The 22,862-nt window shown below is 41.2% G+C and overlaps 1 protein-coding gene across 1 annotated transcript in view; it reads left to right on the top strand.

Moving 5' to 3' along the window:
- LOC122946394 (glypican-4-like) overlaps positions 1–19,357 on the top strand; it is a 104,409-nt gene extending 85,052 nt beyond the window's left edge. The window contains exons 5-9 of the mRNA XM_044305993.1: positions 10,158–10,288; positions 11,903–12,049; positions 12,932–13,059; positions 14,686–14,864; positions 15,974–19,357. Coding sequence (XP_044161928.1) covers positions 10,158–10,288; positions 11,903–12,049; positions 12,932–13,059; positions 14,686–14,864; positions 15,974–16,194 — 806 coding nt within the window. The 3' untranslated portion in view covers positions 16,195–19,357. The remainder of the gene's footprint in view (positions 1–10,157; positions 10,289–11,902; positions 12,050–12,931; positions 13,060–14,685; positions 14,865–15,973) is intronic.
- Positions 19,358–22,862: the final 3,505 nt, after the last annotated feature.

Below are 22,862 nucleotides of genomic sequence, written 5' to 3'. Positions count from 1 at the left end.
TACATGCCTACAGGGTTGAAGTGCCTCTAGTGCAACTCCACACTGTGAGCATACTGAGGGAGCAGTAATGAATTCTAAAGGAAAGTTTTGTTGTGTTTTTTTTTTTTTTTTTTTTTTTTTTTATAATCTATGGTAAAAAGTTTTAAATGTAAGAATGAAAACAAATTACCCTTGGCTTGACCAAGTGTGCATGTGCTTTCAATCCTGAGAAGGCAATGCCACCTTTGGCGAAGGCTTGTCTCCTTTGTGAACAGTGACGTACCAATCCTTCTTTCCCCCAACATCGGCTGCAAGGAAAAAGTCATAACATCCCCATGCACATTATATGGTCAACCAGGTTCGTTTGATGGTCATCAAATCTGTATAGCCTCTTTGTAAAAATGTATAATACTCAGAGTATGTTCTTGTACCCCTGTGCTACATTAATTCTGAGCGATCTTCACCCAATTTCTTTGTAAAACATTGCTTCATTGCCACGAGTCAGGTATTTTGCAGTGGTTGCCCACGTCCTTGTTTCCCATAGGAAATTTTGAAAATTGTGGGACTGAGCTGCAATACCACAAGCAGCCCATTAATAAGGGTGGTGCTATTTCTAGAGGAAAGCAGCCATGTTCACCCACATACAACCCCTGTAAGCTATCCTTATGACATAGAGTCTTGTCTGATATTGGTTATCTGCTTTTCCAGGGTTTGCAGCATTTGAGTGGTTTATTTTTTATTTTTTTTCCCCTTATACATTGGAGAATGCTGTAATTGTAAACTAATTCTTCTGGCCGGCTCTATTAGGCGTTTCTCTGAGATGATGTCTGTGTGGAAGTATTTTTGCTGCCCTGCTGGTATATGCTCTTGTTACTTAATGCACGTCAGGTTTCAGACGCCCAAGGCATTGAACAATGCTTTAATCCCCAGAACCATGTCATGAATTTAACAAAATGCTTTAATTAATCAGTGCTCCGCTTGCGAGTTTCGCCCCCTTTTTCACTTTATTGCTTCAGATCCTTTCTTCATGGCTTTGTCTCTTTTGGTAGATTTTTTTTTTTTTTGTAACTAATTAAATACATTTTCAAGGAATGTGGTATACTTCCTGAAGAGTGCATGTATTAACCAGTTTGTGGCCAACCAGCAGATTGCAGAACTTGTTTTATTGGATTAACCCTTTCGCTGTCTTAAATCTGTAAGAATCTGACATGTCCTAGTGAAGACAGCGAAAGCGCTTTTAAAAAGAATGTCTCATCGGAAAATTACCTGTTTAAATCAAGTTGAACATTATTATATATTTTAGCTGGTTGTTTTTAGTTTTCTATATTACTACGTTTTCACACTGGCTGCTTGATGTTCTGTAGAAATCGCTTTTCAGCATTCATTACATTCTGATCACACAGAATTATGTTGACCTGTAACACCTCTGTATATCGATAAAACGGGATCCACCATTTATAATGTGGTATGTCACAGCTTACTTACCCCCCCCCCCCCCTCCCTGCACAATTACCTGTTGGTGAATTTTAGGAAAGAGGAGCTAGACACTTTAAGAATTCGTCTAAACCTGCTTTGACCATGTTCGGAGGTAAATCATTGCACAGATTTACAGTTCTTATGGTGAAGAAGCCTTATCGACTCTGGGGGACTGAAACTTTTCTTATCCAAAGGAGGCCATTTATATATTTGTATAGGTTATTCGTCCCCACTTAGATGCCTCTTCTCAATAAATGTAATTATTTTAATCTTTCCCGTTACGTAAGCCCATCCATGCCCCTTATTAGTTTGGTTGCTCTTCTTTGTACTTTTTCCAGCTCCAGGGTGCCAATTATTTAAAAGGGTTGTCTGGCCAGGAAAATTTTATATAAGGTGTACCCTCATAGAGCCCTATCACTTCTCATGTCCTTGCTGGCCTTTATTTCCTGTTCCCTCTTGAAAAACAGGACATGACAGTTTAGTCGGTCACTACATGAGGTAGGTCACTGTGATTGGCTAATCGGTCATTTCTTTTGTGTCCAAAGGGACCAGGAAAAAGAGACCAAGACCCCAGGAACTGTTGGAAGGGGATCGGTGGGGTAGCATTTTTTTTAATGCCATTTTGACCCCCTTTTTTTTTTTTTTTTTTTTTTTTATTTATAAGCCGAGAAAATCCTTTAAATAGAAGCGACCTTACATAGTACACTGAGGCTTCCTTTTCTGTGGGACCTTTGGGCAAATCTGTAATTGGTATCAGATAAGTCTGCTTCTTTTTTCAATTTATTTCCCTGCATTATACTTTGTTTTGGGTGCCAGCAGTGTCTGGGGAAAATATTTTGAAGTTTCTCTTTCTGCTCTGGGATAGAGGATTGGCACTGTAAAGTATTGACCTCATTCAGTACATGACAATGACAATCTTTCTAATAAAGCTAGAACCAGCCCTGTAACTCACATGGATCCAGAGATCTCCCTAGTCATTGCTCCAGTTGCTCTGCTAGATTTTTCCCACTGGCAGCTCAGTGGGTGTGTTCTTTCTGCTACAGTTTCTTCCATATCACAGCATAGGGGAGTGTCCTTTCCCAGTGGGCCTGCTTTTTTTCAGCTGCAGCTCTCTCCCTTTAACTGTCACAGCATCTAACAAAAGATAGGGGCTGGTGGCAGTTGAAGGATGGAACTGAGCACATGCGACCACCTCAGAGAGGTGGACGCAGATATGTGGACAAGAACAAACAATGCTATAAAGATACTTTTATTGAATAACTTAGTGACTTGACAATTTCTTTAATTATATGTAATTCCTAAATTATTCAGAACCATGTGCTGGTTTGAAAAATGTTTTTTTTTTTTTTTTTCTCTGGACAACCCCTTTAATGTCAATCTATTTCAGTCACTCCTGTGGTTTTACTTATCCTATGTTAGTAGGTAAATTAAATTCCCAGTAGTATCTGATTTGCCAGAAAGAAATTCTGGCCCATATATGCAAAATACGGTATCCTAGATGCATACTATACTTTTAATGAGTTCCTCTCCTTTTGCACCGTGCCCCTGCCTATCTGCTACAGTTGAGTATATTCTTGTGAGCCAATTATTATACTTCGTATCTATTATAACTTTTGTAGCTCAGCTGGAGGCCAAATGCATTTGCTATAATCAGCAGTCAAAAGGAAGATAAGAAAACACCCTTACATTCTTTAGCTGTGATACATGTACTGCCATGGCATCAGGAATAACAAAGGAGCCGGTTCATACACAATTCCCATGCTCTTGTGTATGGCCTGGATAACTCTGAGTTTACAAAGACACCAAACAGCCAGAAGAATCAGGGGTTTGTGTTTCCTTTCAGGCTCTCACTAACACATTATTAATCTGGGGCCTTTTGTGGCCCCTAAGGGAATACAAAGTTACCAGATTAAATAATTTGCTCTCATAGCTGACATGGGAGGTGGGGGAAAAAAAAAAACTTGATTTGTACCTGCCACATTTATTATGGTCAATAAAACAAAGTTTTTAGTTTTTTTTTTTTTCTTCAGTTTCTCAGATACCAAAGTTTTGTGTTTTTTGTAAGGAGAAGGAACTGACAACAGCGAGGTGGTTAGGTTTGCGTGTTTCTATTTACCAAGGCTCGTTTGGTTTGATACATCAAAGGGATTTTCCACCTCCTGTATCACAATGGTATATTCATGGCAATGGCCTTTGCTCAGGGATTTGAGCTCCTTTTTTTTTTTTTTTTTTTTTATATTGAGGGCCATCACAAAAATGGCTGACTTCTTTTTGTTTTATTGTATTCTCTTGCCTTCAACAAAATATGCACTTAGCCAGATTCCTGTCTCCAGGTTGTGCCTGTTGAATTCCATCGCGAGAGGTATTGCCATTCCTATTAAGACTTAGTGAAATGTTAGGAAAGGGGATTTTTGTTTCTGAAATCCGATTCAAGGAATTGTCTTTCTAAGTAAAAAGAGAAAAAAATTGTACTTGGCCTTTACGTTGGTCAGTGAATTCTTGGGGTCATTTTGCACGGTGACATGAACTCTGACTTGATAGCTTTCCCAGCAGTTACCAGTTTAGTAGCGATGAATATTTGTGCTCAGCCTGATGATGGGTGAAGTGCTTAAAGGGTATGTATACTTTGTAACCATTGTATTGCCCCAGTGCATCTAAAGGTGCAGTTACGCGGCCCGAGAATCGGATAGGACTAGGACAACTGTGCACTAAATTGTAGACATTTTCCATTTTTATTATTTAACTAGCAGAAGGACCCGGCTTCTCATGGGTATATTTCATCTATTTAATTTAATGTTTCTCTATTTTGTTAAGATATCGACAGGATCTCCCATAAGAGTGACCTCTACAGCACCCTGCCCCCTTAAGTGACCTCCACAGCCCTCCACGCCTTAACCCTGACCCCACCCAAAGCTCCCTACCTCCTTAAAATGGGACCTCCACAGCAGCCCACCCCCTTAACTTTGACCTTCAAAGCAGCCAGCCCCTTTAACAGTGAATTTCAAAGCAGCCCATCCCACCCACTTGGCAGTGACATACACAGGGGCCAGCCCCTTTAACTGTGACCTCTACAGCACACTGCCCCTTAACACTGACCTCCATAGCAGACCGTCCCCTTAACTGTGACCTCCACTTTTCCCTGCCCCCTTAAAAAATATCTCCACAGCGCCTGCCCCTTTAAGGCTACTTTCACACTGACGTTTTGACTTCCGTTTGTGAGATCCGTTTCAGGGATCTCATAAATGGTTCAAAATGGATCGGTTCAGCCCCAATGCATTCTAAGTGGATAAGGATCCGTTCAGAATGCATCAGTTTAGCTCCGTTCCGCTCTGGATGCCGACACCAAAATACTGCTTGCAGCGTTTTGGTGTCTGCCTGACGATGCGGAGCCAAACAGATCCGTCCTGACTTACAATGTAAGTCAATGGGGACGGATCCGTTTTCACTGACACAATAGGGTGCAATTGAAAACGGATCCATCCCCAATTGACTTTCAATGTAAGTCCGGACGGATCCGTTTTGACTTAGATTTTTTTTTAAAGAGTAATGCAAACGGATTATAGGTGTGGATACGTCTGTGCAGATACCAGACGGATCCGCGCCTAACACAGGTGTGAAAGTAGCCTAACAGTGACTGCCTTAGTACCCTGCTGCCTTAACAGTGACTGCCATAGTACCCTGCTGCCTTAACAGTGACTGCCATAGTACCCTGCTGCCTTAACAGTGACTGCCATAGTACCCTGCTGCCTTAACAGTGACTGCCATAGTACCCTGCTGCCTTAACAGTGACTGCCATAGTACCCTGCTGCCTTAACAGTGACTGCCATAGTACCCTGCTGCCTTAACAGTGACTGCCATAGTACCCTGCTGCCTTTACAGTGACTGCCATAGTACCCTGCTGCCTTTACAGTGACTGCCATAGTACCCTGCTGCCTTTACAGTGACTGCCATAGTACCCTGCTGCCTTTACAGTGACTGCCATAGTACCCTGCTGCCTTTACAGTGACTGCCATAGTACCCTGCTGCCTTTACAGTGACTGCCATAGTACCCTGCTGCCTTTACAGTGACTGCCATAGTACCCTGCTGCCTTTACAGTGACTGCCATAGTACCCTGCTGCCTTTACAGTGACTGCCATAGTACCCTGCTGCCTTTACAGTGACTGCCATAGTACCCTGCTGCCTTTACAGTGACTGCCATAGTACCCTGCTGCCTTTACAGTGACTGCCATAGTACCCTGCTGCCTTTACAGTGACTGCCATAGTACCCTGCTGCCTTTACAGTGACTGCCATAGTACCCTGCTGCCTTTACAGTGACTGCCATAGTACCCTGCTGCCTTTACAGTGACTGCCATAGTACCCTGCTGCCTTTACAGTGACTGCCATAGTACCCTGCTGCCTTAACAGTGACCTCACAGTACCCTGCTGCCTTAACAGTGACCTCCACAGCACCCTGCTGCCTTTACAGTGACTGCCATAGTACCCTGCTGCCTTTACAGTGACTGCCATAGTACCCTGCTGCCTTAACAGTGACCTCCACAGCACCCTGCTGCCTTAACAGTGACCTCCACAGCAGCTGCCCCAACAGTGACCTCACAGTACCCTGCTGCCTTAACAGTGACCTCCACAGCAGCTGCCCCTTTAATGGTGGCCTCCACAGTCCCCTGCCCCCTTAACGGTGGCCTCCACAGTCCCCTGCCCCCTTAACAGTAACCTCCGCAGCGAACACCCCTTTATTAGTGACCTCCACAGTACCCCGTCTCATTTAACAGTGATTTCCATAATAACCCACCCGTTATACGGCTTTTCTCTCAGCATCTGACGTCCAATCAAATTCCTTTTCATACGGGGCATTATTGTCTGTAATTGACAGTATATAAAACCCCACAGAATTAGTATACACTTAAGGCCATGTGAGTGACATCAGCCTCTACAACAACGTTGGCTAAGCGTCGCGATGGAAATCATATTAGCTCACACATAAGCGGTCTTATACTAAGAATGTCCTTCGTTGTCTATAGCAACCAATCAGAGTTCATATTAACGACCTGTAGCAAAATAGAAGCTGAGCAGTGATTGGTTGCTATATGAAGCCTGATGAATATCCAGGCTGTCTGCCACAACAGCCAACTGACAATGGCTGCTGTAGTTTAGGGATATCGGTGCTCGCTACTATCTGGCTCGGAGAGCTATAACACTAGCTCAGCTTCATAGACATCAAGCAGCACTGTTGGGCTCAATGAGTTTCTTCAATTTTGAATCATCAGCTATCCTATCTGCCTGTAGGTGTACTAAGTTGCTGAGTACTGCTGTACCACCGTCATGGTGACAGCCTCCGGCACTAGTTCGGCCTTGAAGCGGCGGCCGAACGCACTTGGTTTTGAAGGAGAAGTCCCTCCCTCACAATGACGTGGGGATTCCAATGCGGACGAATCGCAAGCCAGGGGGCGTGTCCCCACCTCTCAATGCCTGGCAGAGCGATCGTCCGCATAAGATGGAGAATTTCCATGTAAGATAATCAATAATAGTTATAGGGACATGCGTAAAGGCAGGATTAAGACTACTAAACGGGGTTAACAAAAAAGGGCAAACAAACCGTGTGGTAGCAAGACCGTCTGATGGTCTGGCAAGATCAAAACCAACACCGTAAAACAGATCTTGGGCATAACGAACATAGTGGTAGATGACCGCGTAGAAAAAAAATATATAATGGGGGATAAGATGCAAATCTAGGTGGCATGATTGTACCAAGAAGGGCAGACAGATGATCAAGGGATGATGTACCTAGAAGGACACCGTCCCACAAATGGTATCCGTATATAGAATGAAGCAGTTGTTGTTGATATGCATAAATTGGATACCTGGGGATAGTAGCCTAGTCAGACAATGACAAACCGCTCTGTACTAATTTATTCAATAAAACTGACAAACGAGATGTGGTCGTTGAGTCCATGAGGCCACAATGTCACCAATTTGAAGGTCCATTGGGCCTCCTTCTGAAGGACTCGTTGATCCAAATGACCCGGGTCGTACCACCTTAATCCCCTGAAAATGTATTGCCCGTGTGTCCCCTGAGTGATGGATATTAACAGGACGGGCAACCAGAGTGTTTTTGCTGAAGTCATTGAGATGCTCTTCTATGCGACATTGGAACTCGCGTATAGTTTTCCCCACATATTGTTTGCCATAGGTACAAGTAATCAGATATACAAGCCCAGATGATCTGCAGTTGATGAACGTACGGATGGTATATGATTTTGTAGTAACCGTGCTACAAAATGTAGACCTGGGCTTGATTGAGTCGCAAGCAATGCAGCTGCCACAGCAAAATGTCCCTTTTAGGGGATTCACCAACCAAGTCGATGGGATTGAAGTCTGAAAAAAGCTGTGGCAGAGGCGATCATTCAGGTTGCGTCCCCTTCGTTACGTTACCGCAGGAGTGGGACTGACAAGATTACCAACGTCTGGATCAATCTGCAGAATCCCCCAATGCTTGTGAAGAATCTCCTGTATCGGACCATTTGCCACATCAAAAGTGTCAATTAGCTGAACCTGTCCCTGAATACTCTCCCTCTCACGAGGGTTAAGGAGTGATTCACGGGCACTGGGTAATGAATGCTGGTAAGCCGAAGAAAGTACCTTCCAGGGATACCCTCTATTGGTCAAATTAGCTTAAGTCTGAAAGGGATGAGCAGTTGTGATGCACCCGAAGAAATTGCCCCTTTTGGTATTCCCTTATTCGACGAATAGGGGTGGCAACTCTCCCAATGCAGCAGAGTGTTTGTTGCCGTTTTTTTATTGTGCAGACTAGTATGTAGTCTGCCATCCTCCGCTTTCATAATGGTTAGGTTAAGAAATGTGCTCTTAGTGGAATTAATTGCGGAAGTGAAAAACGGGCTGTAGTTTACATTAGGGGCCATGACAAATTTGTTGAACTCTTGTACAGTCCCATTCCAGAATATCAGCACGTCATCGATGTATCTCACCCACAATGTGATATGACCTGACCAGACATTCATCTCATCTCCCTCTCCCACCAGCCCAGGTACAGATTGGCGTACGATGGCGCGCAGGGACTACCCATGGCCACGCCCCTGAGCTGGTGGTAAACACGATGGTTAAACAGGAAGACATTATGGTGTAGGATGAAGTCGAGCAATCTGATGACCAATTCATTGTGCAAGGTGTACTCACCACCACGTTCTTGTAAAAAAGGCTGTACAGCCCTGCAACCTTCTGCGTGAGGTATGGAGCTATAGAGGGCCTCCATGTCGAGACTGGCAAGGAGGATGTTATCGATGTGGAGGCCATCCATTTTATTGGCAACTTCCATAGAGTCCCTCACGTAAGAAGGTAATGCCAGTACAAACGGATGCAAGATTGTCAACATAGGTACTCACTTGTTGAGTGAGACTATTAGTGCCAGACACGACAGGTCTGCCTTTAAGGGGATGTTGGCCCTTATGCACTTTAGGCAGACTATAAAAACATGCCACCTGAGAATGTCTGGGTAAAAGCGTCTCAAACTCGGCTTTGCTGATAATGCGTGCTTCAAGGGCTGAGCTCAAAATGTACTTAAGTGTTCTATTGAGTAGTGCTCAGTCAGGTTGGAAGGAAGAATGTTGTAACAATCCTTATTGTTAAGGATGTCACTACACATCTTCACATATGGTTCCTGATCTAACAGAACAATATTCCCCCCTTTGTCAGTGATAAAAGGCTTGCAGCGTTTTGCTGTCTGTTTGAAGAAACTGAACCAAACGAATCCGTCCTGGCACACAATGTGAGTCAATGGGGACGTATCTCATTTGTGGATGGAGGGTAACTGTACATAACAGGAATACCCCTTTAAGCTCAGGTAAGAGAGATTGGCTTTTTTGGTATAGAGTAGGACAGTGGTCCCCTTATTATAGATGCGTCCAGCAAGATCTGTAACGTGGCTGTGATCAAATATACAACGTTTAACCACCATGTCACCCGATCAATAAAATGCAACCACAGCACATTTAATAAAAGCACTATTCCTGTTTTATCGGAGGCTGTGATCTGAGAAACTCGAGGCATAGTTTTCAGGGATCTGTTGAAAAGGAACATATACAAAAATCTCTTCAGAAATAGTTTAGCTTTAGGAGCCATAACGTTCTTAGCGTTCTTCCTCTGTCGGTAAGATCAGCATTGTATGGTTTGGTACAAAATACACACTGCTCAAATGTATTTCTAAAAAAAGGAAAATGTCCAAACTTTGCTCTTAAAAATACTTTAGCAATTTAGAATTGGGTAATGGGTTTGACCTTTTTCTTTCTGGTAAGAATTCCAACAGACCTTCATGGTCTTGGCTGCATTAATGGCTGACATTCTGCCAGTGTAGATTTCCTGCTCTAACAAAATGTACAGTTTGCATTGGAATACTAGTAACGAAGCTTCACAAAGTGGCCTTTCAGTAAAGAAAATTTCTGTGATCAGCCTCATTTAAGAATGAATTCCGTTAAGGAGCAAACATTGCAAAATGGTTTCAGAATCTGGAACGAAAATAATCAATGCGTTCTAATAAATGTCATTTCTCGTAAGAATCAAGTCTAGCTTTGCTATGAGCTTGCTGTTAATACCAGTAGAAATAACAGAATTGAAAGATTTGCTATTAAAATGCTTTACGGGCTGCTGCCTCATATTAATTTCATATTTTTTTTTTTTCCGTTTAATTAGATTCCATGTTAATGGTGGCCGAACGACTGGAGGGTCCATTCAACATTGAATCAGTCATGGATCCCATTGATGTCAAAATTTCAGAGGCTATAATGAACATGCAGGAAAACAGCAATCCTGTGTCTGTGAAGGTTTGTTTCTTGGCTTTCATCTGCTGCACCCTTCTCATACTTTCCATCTGGAATGTCCATGTGACCCTAATATGGAGTATGGGCAGGAGTTGTGCTCGTGGGGCCTCCCTTTAATATAGATCTCTAAAGGAATTAAGGAGTTAATGAGATTGGAAAAAGGGTCTGCTTTTGTCTGTGGTCTATGGGCTATGCCTGGTATTGCAGCTGACCACCATTCAGACGTAGCTCATGGACAAGAGTAGTTCTGTTTTAGGGTTAAAAAGCACATGCAATACCTATAATATGTTGTCAAGATATTGGGTGATCGTCCCACTAGATATAATGATGGCGCCATCAATTGCATGTGCCACAAATGTTTGATTTAATGGGTGTCCTAGCAGTCAAACCCAGGGCAAATTTACATTTCCTATTCCCCCCCCCAAAAAAGAGGTGATCATTAGAGATGAACAAATTTCCCGAAGCATTCTATTTTTGGTGAATTCAATACTCTTGTTATTTACTCTGCACAAATCGTTCACAATCATGGCCACCAATTTTACAGATCAGAAGACAGAGAAGAAGGCATCTGCCACCCACGGCCATCCGTTTGCCCACTCCCATCTATGTCATTGTCACTTTGACATTACTAATGCTGTCTTGCCTTTAAAGGGCTTGACAGGGTTGGATACAGTCCTAGGAGACCACAGAGTGTCATACACAAGTTTAAAGGGCAGAATCAAATCTGACAGCCGAATTGGACCCAAAGTGGTCGTGCCATAGTGTATGAGAGATGCAGATTTATTCGGTCAGACTCCCATAGATCCAGTTGATATGCAATATGATGTTTCGAGTGAAGTAACTGACTTGAAGGGGTTGTCCTGCCATATATATTGCTAATCTATAATCTGGGTAGGTCATTAATATCTGCTCGGCAGGGGTCTGACACCCGGCCCCTCAGCTATTTGAAGAGGAGGCAGCGCTGCATGCACTCCTTCTTTTTTATTACATTGAGCATGGACTCTTCTGGACCTGCAGCATAGTGTAATTGCAGGTACTCGCTCCATTCATGTAAATGGAGCGAGTACTTGTCATCACACTACACTGCCGAAACTTCCGAGACAGGCAGCGTAATGAACAGGAGATGGCACTTGCATGGAGCACTGCCTCCTCTTCAAATAGTCGATCGGTAGGGTGGTGGGAATCGGACGCCGATGAGATATCTACCTGTCCTGACGATGGGTCATCAATATATATGGCCTTCACAACCCCTTCAATCCCCCTTAAGATACTATTTTATAGTATTTTAGTGCACCCTAAACATTACCGTCTAAAGGGCCCTTTACACAAGCTGAGAATCCACCAGATAATCCCTAGCTCTCACAGGAACGCTTGTTAGAGATTATCTGGCAGTGTAAAGGGGTCACAGATTTACCCGATAAACGAGCAAATTGAACTGGATGAGCAGGACCTAAATCGTCAGTTGCCGGCACCAAATCGTGCTGCCAGCAAACGATGAGTCTTTATGTAGATGAGCGATGGAGATCGCTGACAAGCAAGCTCTTCTCCAGAGGGAACGCCTCACAGTACTCATGTTTGTACACTCTTTAATGCTGTGCCTTTTCTTTCTTTTAATAGGTTTTTGAAGGTTGTGGACAGCCCAAGCCTCTCTCGAATACAAGGGTTTCCCGTTCTATATCAGACAGTAACATCAATCATCGATTTAGATCATACAGCCCAGAAGAACGGCCAACTACTGCTGCTGGGACAAGTTTGGATCGACTGGTGAGTTTATGGTTCTATGGTTGCCTATGTTCAAAAATCCAAAGAGTGAGTCCATGGTGATCTAAATCAGACCATACACATAGGGGAGTAGTGATGTGGGAAAGCTCCTTTAAATAGATTGGCCACTATCTATTACTAGCTGCACGTACGCATGTAATAATAGGCGTTATTAAACCACCGCCTCCAATGATTTAATATGCCTTATTCATGCTTATTAACTTACCTGCTTGTAGGCCCTGCAGTCCCAAAATAGCTCAGGGGGCCACGCACACCGAGCAATTTATTTGGTTGGATATCCGGATAGGTGTTGACAGATTCACTTCAAAGAAACTGATCAGTCATGGTAGTCATGGCTCCGTTTTAAACATAAGCCATTGCACTAATTTGTGTACGGCTTAAAGGGACTGGCCCATCTCGCACATTGGTGACATATTGCTAGGGTCACCTCGGCACCCGCATCTATCTGTAGAACAGAGTCCATAAAGCAAAGGTGAATTCCGGCAGCCCTCCATTCAATTCTATGGACTCGCCGAAGATAGGCAAGCACCGGCTTGGCTATTTCCGTCAGCACCATAGAAGTGAATAGTGGTGGCCGCGCTTGCACGGTGAGCTTCCCATTCATTTCTATTGGGCACTCCCATAGAAATGAATGGAGGATGGCCATACATGCGCGGTCCACCCGCCTTCACTTTGCAGGCTCTGTTGTAGTGAGGGTGTGGGTAGGACCTGCACCTATCAGACATTGGTGGCATATCCTTGCGATATGCCACCAATGTGTGAGATGGGCCAACCCCCCCCCCCCCCCCAAAAATGAAAATATTCTTTCAATATTGAATTTTTTTTGAAAAATGTACCCTTAATTTTAAAATATTTATTTTACAGGTGTCTGATGTGAAACAAAAGCTGAAGGCAGCCAAAAAGTTTTGGTCCTCACTGCCCAATAACATTTGCAAAAACAGGACATCCGGTGTTAATGAAGATGACTGCTGGAATGGAAGCGAGAAAAGCAGGTCTCTGTTCTGTTCTTGTTATGGGGGCACACTGGTATCTGCTATGAGACCGTTATCCAAGTGGCAGTTTCCAGTGTTCAAAGCCTTCAATGTAGAGTGGAAATTGTAGATCTGAGTAAACTTGTGCTGGAATTTTTTTTCTGCCGCAGATGTCACCATTCAGATTTTTCTTAATTCATGTGGATTTGGATTTTTAAAAATCCAATCCTAATGTATTGCATTTTGGTGCAGAGCCTCTGAACTCCCAAATGCAGATCTAAGGTTACTTTCTCATTAGCGTTCGGGGCTCCGCTTGTGAGTTCCGTTTGAAGGCTCTCACAAGCGGCCCCGAACGGATCCGTCCAGCCCTAATGCATTCTGAGTGGATGCGGATCTGCTTGCAGCGCTCGGATGTCCGCCTGGCCGGGCAGAGGCAAACGGATCCGTCCAGACTTACAATGGAAGTCAATGGGGACGGATCCGTTTGAAGTTGACACAATATGGCTCCGTCCCCCATTGACTTTCAATGTAAAGTCTGGACGGATCCGTCTGCGGCTACTTTCACACTTAGAACCCAGACGGATCCGCTCTGAACGCAAGGGGGAAAGTAGCCTAAATTGAGCGTGCAGTTAAACAGTGAACACAGTTGCCCCAAATATTTAATTTACAAAAATGTATTGTCTTTTTTTTTTTTTCTTTCCTGCCTTCCAAGAGCCATAACTTTTATCTTTTACATTCAGATAGTTATGAGGCCATTTTTTATTTTTTTTTAACCTTCTATTGGAATAATGGGACACTTCGTCAGAACTTCATAGAAAAAAAATATAAGAATTTTTGGCAGTTTTTTTTTATTTTTTGTTTTCATTTCAGCAGTATTATGCTACTGAAAATGAATACAAAATCTCCAGTTGCAATCAGCACAGAGAGATTAAACTCGTATATAGATAGCCCTGCCTTCAGGGCACCATAGGAATTACAGGTCTAAAAGCCCTGGTTTCTTCAAAGAGACCAGAGCTTTCACATACAACCAATGGCTTTCCTGCTCACATGCATGGGAGCCGTTCAGGGCCCGGGAGCACAGCGCTCCTATGTTTTCAGCTTTCAGGTGCTGTGGTCACATTTAAACACAGGATTTGAGTGGTTAAATGTCTGTCAGCATTATTGCTGATTTCAGACATTACCCCCAGTTGTCTGCCATGTGAAACAGCAGTCGCTGCACTCCCGAGAGGGTGCCATCTTTTAAACAATGATGTCCTCTGTACATATACACTGCTGGTCATCAAGGGGTTAATAGTCACTTTACTGTGGCAGGCCAAGGTGTCTACAGAAGGAAGGCTCCCATAGCAACCAGCCACCATCTGAGGGGTTGAATGTCTGTGATTGGAGTTGTCTCTGATCGCAGACGCTGATGGCAGATGTCTGCTGTATAGAACAGCCAGATACAGTATGGTGCCCGCTCTGCTCCTGTGTGGATGCCTTGTTTAAAACCTCAATCTCCATCTTACATTTACGGTGGATGTTGCCAAGGGGTTGATTGTATTTTTTTATTAAATCATCTTTTTCTCCATTGTATTAAGTGTCCAAGTAAGTCAACTGTTTTCACGTCAATGCTTCTGGTTTTCTTATTCTCCCTACCTTTTATTTCAGGTACCTGTATTCAGTCATGGCCAATGGTCTGGAAAATCAGGTCAATAATCCAGATGTGCAGGTGGATGTCACAAATCCAGACATAATGATTCGTCGTCAGAAGTTGGTGCTGCGTACTATGACAAACGGATTGAGAAATGCATATAACGGGAATGATGTGAATTTCCTTGACCCGGAAAGTAAGTTTTGTTACCAAATTGAGAAATTTTGAAAACTGTATTCCACTCCTGTTATGGGCAGGATTTCCTCCTGCTGGAAACTGGATACGATTTAAAGCTGATGTTAAAGATTGAAGTAAGCCCCGTCCTCGTTGTGAGAAGCTGCTGAATGCCATTGTTGGGGTTCTTACTGCTGAGACCCCCACTGATCACAAGGATGGGATCTCCATACCCCTCGGAGGCCCCTCCCCCCGATGAATGGGTTGGCAGGTCACGTGTGCAATCTGCCGCTCTATTCAACTCTATGGGAGTTCCAGAAATTGCTGAGCGCTGTATTCTGCTGTCTCCAGAACTTCTGTGGAGATGAATGGGGCTGCAATGTGCATGCCCAACTTGTTCCTCTGTTCATTTCAAAGGCCTCCCATGGGGTACTGGGACTCCATTTTTGTGATTGGTGGTGGTCCCATAGGTAGGACCCTCACAGATCTAATAGTTATTCCCTATCCTGTGGATCGGGGTAACTTCTCACAACCAGAGCTGAACCCAGACATACCCACATTTTCACCTAGGCAGCCCACCTGTTATGAGCATCAGAACATTTCCTGCTTTGATGCTGTCCTATGCAAAGGCATTTTATGAAGTTTTGGTGACATACCAGGCTCTCCATAAGTACTGCTAGGCGAAGGCTTCTGCCCAGTGAGCCTGGTGACGTCACTGGCTCTGATGGGCGGGCTTTAGCTCTGCCCTAGCCTGTAAAACGGCTAGGGCAGTGCTAAAGCCCACCCATCAGAGCCGATGTCACGGGGAACACTGCTAGGCGGAAGCTTCTGCCCAGCAGTGTGTTGTTTTAAACATAAAAGCCCTTGTCCTGTGCAATCAGGGTAAGGGACAGCATGAAATGCTCCAATGCTCATAATGGGGGGCTATCTGGGTGAAATTCTGGGTATGTCTGGGTTCAGCTGTGAACCCGAACAACCCCTTTAAATATATTGATCATTGACTCCCCTCAAATCCAAAAAGTGACTTTTATGCACCTTCATCAATAGTATGCCTTTTAAAAAAAAAAAATTTCATATTGTTTGCTTGTTTTACAATGAATTTAGTAACAAGTTTCTGCTTTGGTTATGCAGGTGATGAGAACAGTGGAGAAGGTAGTGGAAGCGGTGAATGTGACCCACAAAAATGCCCAGATGATTTTGACCTCAAATCTACGGACGATCCAGGCAAAATTAAACCAAAGATCTTTTTTTCTGATAACACTGTGATAATAGGGAATGGTGCTCATTCCAGCACTGTGTCATTCACAGTCATTGTTCCAAGTATTATGCTCTTGGTGAGATTTTGCAGATAATGCAAGTTTTTCACAATTCTAGCAAAAATAAAAGACTTTTTTTTAAAATCAAAATGGAAAATGCACCTTTTCCTCCTTAAAAATCCATCGAACAGTTTTTATCTCTTTGTACATGAATGGACAAAGGTGTATTGTTTGTTTTTTAACACCGCGCCACCGAGTCAAGTGTTGGATTCATTCTTATTCTTCACTGTGCTGGAAAACGTGGACTCGTAAAGATGATCGTGGCAGGCTTGTATATACAGATGTGTAGGTAGCTGAGCTTTAGTGTCTTATGTCACCTCTCCGTGTCATTAATCCCACGGCTAGACATTTTTTTGTTTTTGTTTTTTTCAAGTGTTATCTGTACAGAAGCTAATTTTATTTATCATGTTATAATTTGGGATAAAATGACCAAGCAGCCAACAAAAAGTAACGCTTCATTTAGTGTTATACCCTTGTTTTTAATATATTTTTACAAAGCTGAGTCTGTGGATTTGCCTAATGTAGTTTTACAGGCCGCAATGTGTTTGGTACGTCGACCAAGTGTCAAACTTTTTTTCCCGACGAGTCCTCTTATGTTAAAAGCCTATTAACATGGATCATCTTTACAGTTTCTCCATTAAGAAAATTTTACCGTTCACAATATTTTCTATGTCAGTGTTTTTTTTTTTTGTTTTTTTTTTTCATTGGTACATTTGTTTTGGTATGCTGTGTGTTAATCCTCTGTGAAGCAGAATACATGGTTTATCGAAGCTTGGTCAACTTGTTAATGTAAGTGCCCTTTGGTGAGGGTTTTCTGCACGTTCATGCAGTATTAAATCTGCCCATTGGTAACTTATTAAGCACGACCTTTACGATTCTACACCCCATCCGAAGGTTTGTTGGTTGATGAATACAACATTTGATTATCTAATGGCATGGTCCTGGAAAACAGTTGTGTAGGAAGCCTTTTTTATATCGTCACACCTCATCCGTCAGAATATGATCTTCATTCATTTCCAAGGTATTTTATTTAAGCTTTTAGGAATATATCCATTTGTATACATTTTTTTATTTTTTTTTGCTTTTTAACATCCAGATGTTTTACATTTTGAATATACATACTTCTGTGACGTTGGTCGGTTTTAATGGTACGTCTAGCAATACAAGTATTACTCATTGGCAATGTTCAGTAAGGAAATTTTTATATACTATCTTGTCTATATAAATTAAAATATTCAAATATAGAATCTGTCAATGTAAATGTGACCCAACTCAAGGGGATGTAATTTTTATATATATATATATTTTTTTTGTACAAAGTTAGTTAAACCTACTGTTATGTGGAGAAGCCTGATCTTTGTAAGTTTGTCTAGAATAAACATTAACAAATTAATTTCGATTTCAGCCACGAGAAAGTGCCAACAGATTTCTTTTAGAATATTCATTGCTATGCTGTCTGGCTTTTTAGAGATAATCAGATTAATCATAAGTTAACACGCTATTTATTAAAACTTTCATGGCATGGGGTTTTTTAGTTTTTTTTTTCTAATTAAAAAGGAAACTATACAGAAAAATGAAAAAAAAAATTGGGTAAAGAGACATTTGTAAATAACTTATATTAAATTTTTTTTTTTTAAGATGGGAGAAGAAACAGCGTGCTAATACTTAGTAATAACTACCTCAATTCTGAGGAATTCCCTTTTTTTTTGCTTTGAGGGCTATTACTTTTAGTGGTCTGTGCCTCCATAATGGAACTAGTACAGCTATCCCTACAGGCCTAGTTAGTTATTTTTTATTTTTTTCACATACAGCACTGAATTCTTTCCATCAGTTCTTCAGATTTTTTTTTTTTACTTTGCTTATTTGTTTTCTTAACCTAGTTTGTGTGTAAACTACAAAAAAATTTGAGTGCAAATTATATATTATCGCCTTTGTTATACACCCAAGGACTGTATAAAATGGAGAACGTATAACAATTAATTGGTACAAATAACCCAAAAATCCTTATTGCTGAAGTTAATGGATATAATTTCTATGTTCGTCATATTTTTTATTTAATTTTTTTTTCCTTTACCATTTTTGCCATTTCATAGTAAAGACCACTAATGGTACACTTATTAACATTTTTAGAGAATTAAATATATAAATGGAAAAATACATTTGTAAACACTTTCTCTTTTTAATAAGCAAGGATATAAAAATGAATTTGTAAGTAAATGATAGCTGTTTTTTTTTTTTTTTTTTTTTATTTCTAATGGTAAAGAGGTCTCTGTAGAATTTGAAAATGGTAGCAGGTTGGTGATCCCTGGGGATAAAGGGCAAATGCAGACACATGTCAAATATCCATGTCTGCTTTAGCTCATATTTATTTAAGCTATGAAGGAAAGCATATGTAGGTGTATATTAATCTATGGTAAATTAGGTGTGAATATAATTTTTTTTTCTAAATGTAATCCAGATATGCATTACCAACTAACATGGATATAAAACAGTATGTTACTTCTAAGGTGTATTCCATTAATGTAAAACCTAAAGAGAAGTTGATTTTGAAAAATCATACTTTTTTGGGTGAATTAATGTTTTTTGGGACATATCCATTTATATGGACAAACTTTACAGGATTCAATAGTGCATTACATTACATACGCTAGTGGAGATTGTAACCAGCTTCCAATGCTGCCAATTAAGGCCAATTGTATGAAGTGCCAATTAATTTCTCGATACATTTTTCCACTGTGGGATGAAACTTGTGCATCTAAGAGCTCATGCACACCACTGTCCGCAAAAAGTACGGATGACATCTGTGTGCATTCCGTAGTTTGTGGAACGCAACAGCTGGCCCCTAATAGAACAGTGCTGTCCTTGTCCGTAAGGCAGTCAGTAATAGGCTGTGTTCTATTGTTTTGCGGAACGGACATACGGAAGCGGAATGCACACGGAGTAACTTGCGGATCCTTTTATGTATGTATGTTCATACAAAATATCAATTTTAAAAGTTTTTTATCCTTCATTGCGCAAACTGCTTAACGATCAGGAGGTGGTGGACACGGCAGACTTTTGTCATGCAGCGGTAATCATGATTGGTCTTTCTGCCTTACATTTGTTACTTTTTTATTTTTTACTAAATGTGCCTTTAAATGTATAAAAGTGTGCTTTTGTTGTGGCGTCCATGCTATATAAAATAAAAATGCATAAGTTGTTTGTTTGTTTTTTAAATAAAGACTAGCAATTTTTTTATATATTACAAGTACAGGGGTTTGTGGGCGATTCACATTTGGGGTTCACTACTAAAGCCATACTAATGATAGCTTCCCCTTTTTAATTTAAGTTTTCCACCAAAATGTCTTGATCTATAATGTTTTTTTTTTTTTTTTTTTTTTTTGAATAAAGCATATGCAGACTTTAGGAAAACTACACATGTGAACGGTTTGGATAAATTTTAATACCCTATTTTCTTCCCCATTTATTTTTATTTTTTGAACATGCACTAAGTCTGAAAAAAGTTGAATTTCGGCGTCTGTTTTCCATTATGGATAAAAGTGGAATTAACTTTTGCCGAATTTATTTGCACAAACCAAAACATGACACAGTTACTTAGTAACTATAAAATAATTTAGTAAAGTAAGACTGTCGGCCTTTGCAGGGTTTTTTGTAAGTATTTTTAGGTTTTATCGGAAACATTTATATATGTGCCAAGAATTGTGTGGTTAAAGCAGTGGTACTTTCTAAATTATTTGAACTATGTGTAAGTGTATTTGGGTTGCATTATCAAATCTGGAAGTTTTTAATGTTTCCACAATAGTTCATCAGTAATGCTCATTAACTGGTTAGCTGGATGGTTGGGAGGGTCAAATGTTTTCTGTATTTTATTTTTTTCTCTCCAATATACAGTAATTAACTTAATTTTTGTGTGTAGATTTTTTTTACATTATATTTTTCTTTTTTATATCCGCATCAGTGAATGAAAACAGACTATGCCAAGTATTTCAAATTTCAATTGGAAGAAAGTGTTTTTTCCTGTTCATTACTTGTGCAAATAAGTTATTAGGGAACCTAACCAGCTGAGAAAAAAAAAAATATATATATATATAGATAAATCATATGAAACTTGACTTTCACTTGGACAACTTTAGTTTGCTAATTTAAAAGGAAAGGTGCTTGTGTACAGTCAAAATATTATATATATATATATATATATATATATATATATATATATTATGATAGGACAGATTGTTGCATATTCCCATTATTTTGGTATTTCAATGTTTAGGTTGTGTCTTTTTCAGTTATAATGTGCATGTTGTACAATCTGTTCTTTACTGTCAAACGTTCCCGGAATTAAACACCTGGACAATATGCTCCAACAGAATCAAATTAAATAAACGGAATTACGTTTTCTTCCTGTGTGGTGATTTGTGTCTATTTATGCTTTTGTTGGCTTGAGAAGCTCAGTTGGGGCCAGACAGCGTGACATTGCGTAACATAAATGCTGTTTTTAGTTCCAAAAATGTGCTGGAAAACCATTTATTTATGTTGAATCTTATATTTCATGGTTACTGTATATTTTTTTCAAATTTAACTACTTACAGTCCCTGGACCAAGGTGTAACTACATATTACAAATAGGGTTGTTGCAGGTATCGAAATTTCGATACCCAATCGATACTTTTGTCCTGGTATCGATACCGGGATTTCCATTTTTTCGATACTGGGCTGCACAGTCTAGTATCTCTGAACATGAGCGCGTTGCTGTCAGCGCTCTCCGTGTTCCCTCAGCAGCACAGGGGAGAAGGAAGCAGTCTCTCCATCCCCCCCTGTGCTGCTGCTGCCACCAGTGGGGAGAGAGGGGCGGGCACTGCTCCACCAATGATAGGAGGATTTTTAAGTGGGTCCGGACTTTAAGTTACCAGGCTACATAGAGCGGCGCCCAGGGATGTCCCTGCACTTACTATTATTCCTGGGCGCCGCTCCATTTGCCCGCGGTGCCCCATTACTAGAGCTCTATCCGGGTGAATAGGACAAGGGATTTAAAGATTGCAATACTTTTTTATGGTATTGAAACCGAATCAAAATTTTGGTATCGCAACAACTCTAATTACAAAGTATACACACGTAAAGGGAATGTATCTTCATAAAATGACCTATTGTTTAAATCATGTTTTATGTTAAATGCACTTTTAAAGACTTTTTTTTATGTTATTTTACATTTTCTATGTCAGTATCCTGCAGTTTTCCCACTGGCCACTGTGCCTAATAATATGCACCACTTCTTGGACTATGCTCTATTTTGCTGCAGTTATCAAATGCCAGCTAACTAACACCTCTATATATGGATAACACATCTATTATTCACAATAGATGATATCACAGTTTTTCTAATCCCTCCAGACCTGAAGCCCATGGTGAAAAACATTACCACAAATAATATTACAAAAGAAGGAAATGGGGGGGGAGGGGGGGAATTTTGGTGACGCATTCCCTTTAAGGCCCTTTTACGTGGGCTGAGAATTGGACAATTATCAAGAACGAGTGTTGCTACAAATGCTCATTCACAAGAATTGGCCCATGTGAATGTGCTGCCAATTACTTGATAAATGAGCAAAAGACTTGTCAGGTGACCCAATTGTTTATGCAGCTCATAAAATCATTGTCAGCAGCACATCAGGAATATGTATGGGAACAAACAATCGTAGGCATGATCGTTCATCCCTATACACAGGGGAATATTGCTACATGTAAATGAAGCTCACACAAGGTCCATTGCCTGGCATCAGCCCATGTAGATGGGCACGTGCACTGCTCTCCTCAATACGCTTGCAGCATAAAGTGCCCAAGAACACCTTTAATGGTGATAAAGTGTCATATGACTTTATTTTTATTTTTATATATACACTTTTATACCTTTACAAAAGTAAGCTTGGAATTGTACATTCAAGATATGCTTTAAATCCTGCACAGCGAATCAGTACTTCGAATGTTTGAGAGCTCATTATTTACTTTTGTAAAGCAGTAGGGTTTTGGCTTGTTATAAATGCACTTTGTATGCTTTCCAAAGGAGTTGTCTCTTCAGAGACGGCCACTTTCTGAATGCTGCCCTGGGTCCTCGGAAAGCTGCAGCCAGCCTGGCATTTCCCCTGCAGCGGGCATTGCAGGGGAAATGCAGTATTACATGTCAAGCCATTCAGAGGGATCACTGTCCTGCTATTACAGGAACAGCTTGCGTGTAAGAGAACAGGGGTTGTATTTATACAGAGCAGCTCATAGATGAGGTCCCGAGTGGGGATCCCACATTGATTAAAAATAAAATGAAAATTGTGCTCTTATATAGCTCTGACATCCCGCAGCACTTTACAGACATTAGCATTGGGTTGTCCCCAATAGGGCTCATATCTAATCTAATCTTATCACATCTAAGTTGCCTATCAGTATGTATTTGTAGTGTGGGAGGAAACCCACGCAAACATGGGGAGAACATACAAACTCCATGCTGATGTAGCCCTTGGTTGGATTCGAACCTAGACACCAGTGCTAACCACTGAGCCATCATGCTGCCCAATATGATGTCCATATGCCTTTATAGGTCAAATGGACAAGGGTTGACTTCAGGATACAACCCCTTTAGTTATAATGACCTTAAAGTGGCATTTCGTGCCCCAGCATGCGGCCCAGCAGGTTTACTTGTGCAATGACCTGGGGGAGGGATGC

The sequence above is a fragment of the Bufo gargarizans genome, chromosome 9 (genome assembly GCF_014858855.1).
Source record: "Bufo gargarizans isolate SCDJY-AF-19 chromosome 9, ASM1485885v1, whole genome shotgun sequence".
Lineage (NCBI taxonomy): Eukaryota > Metazoa > Chordata > Amphibia > Anura > Bufonidae > Bufo > Bufo gargarizans.
The sequence above is the reverse complement of the archived record's forward strand: the minus strand, read 5'-3'. Positions and strand labels throughout refer to the sequence as shown.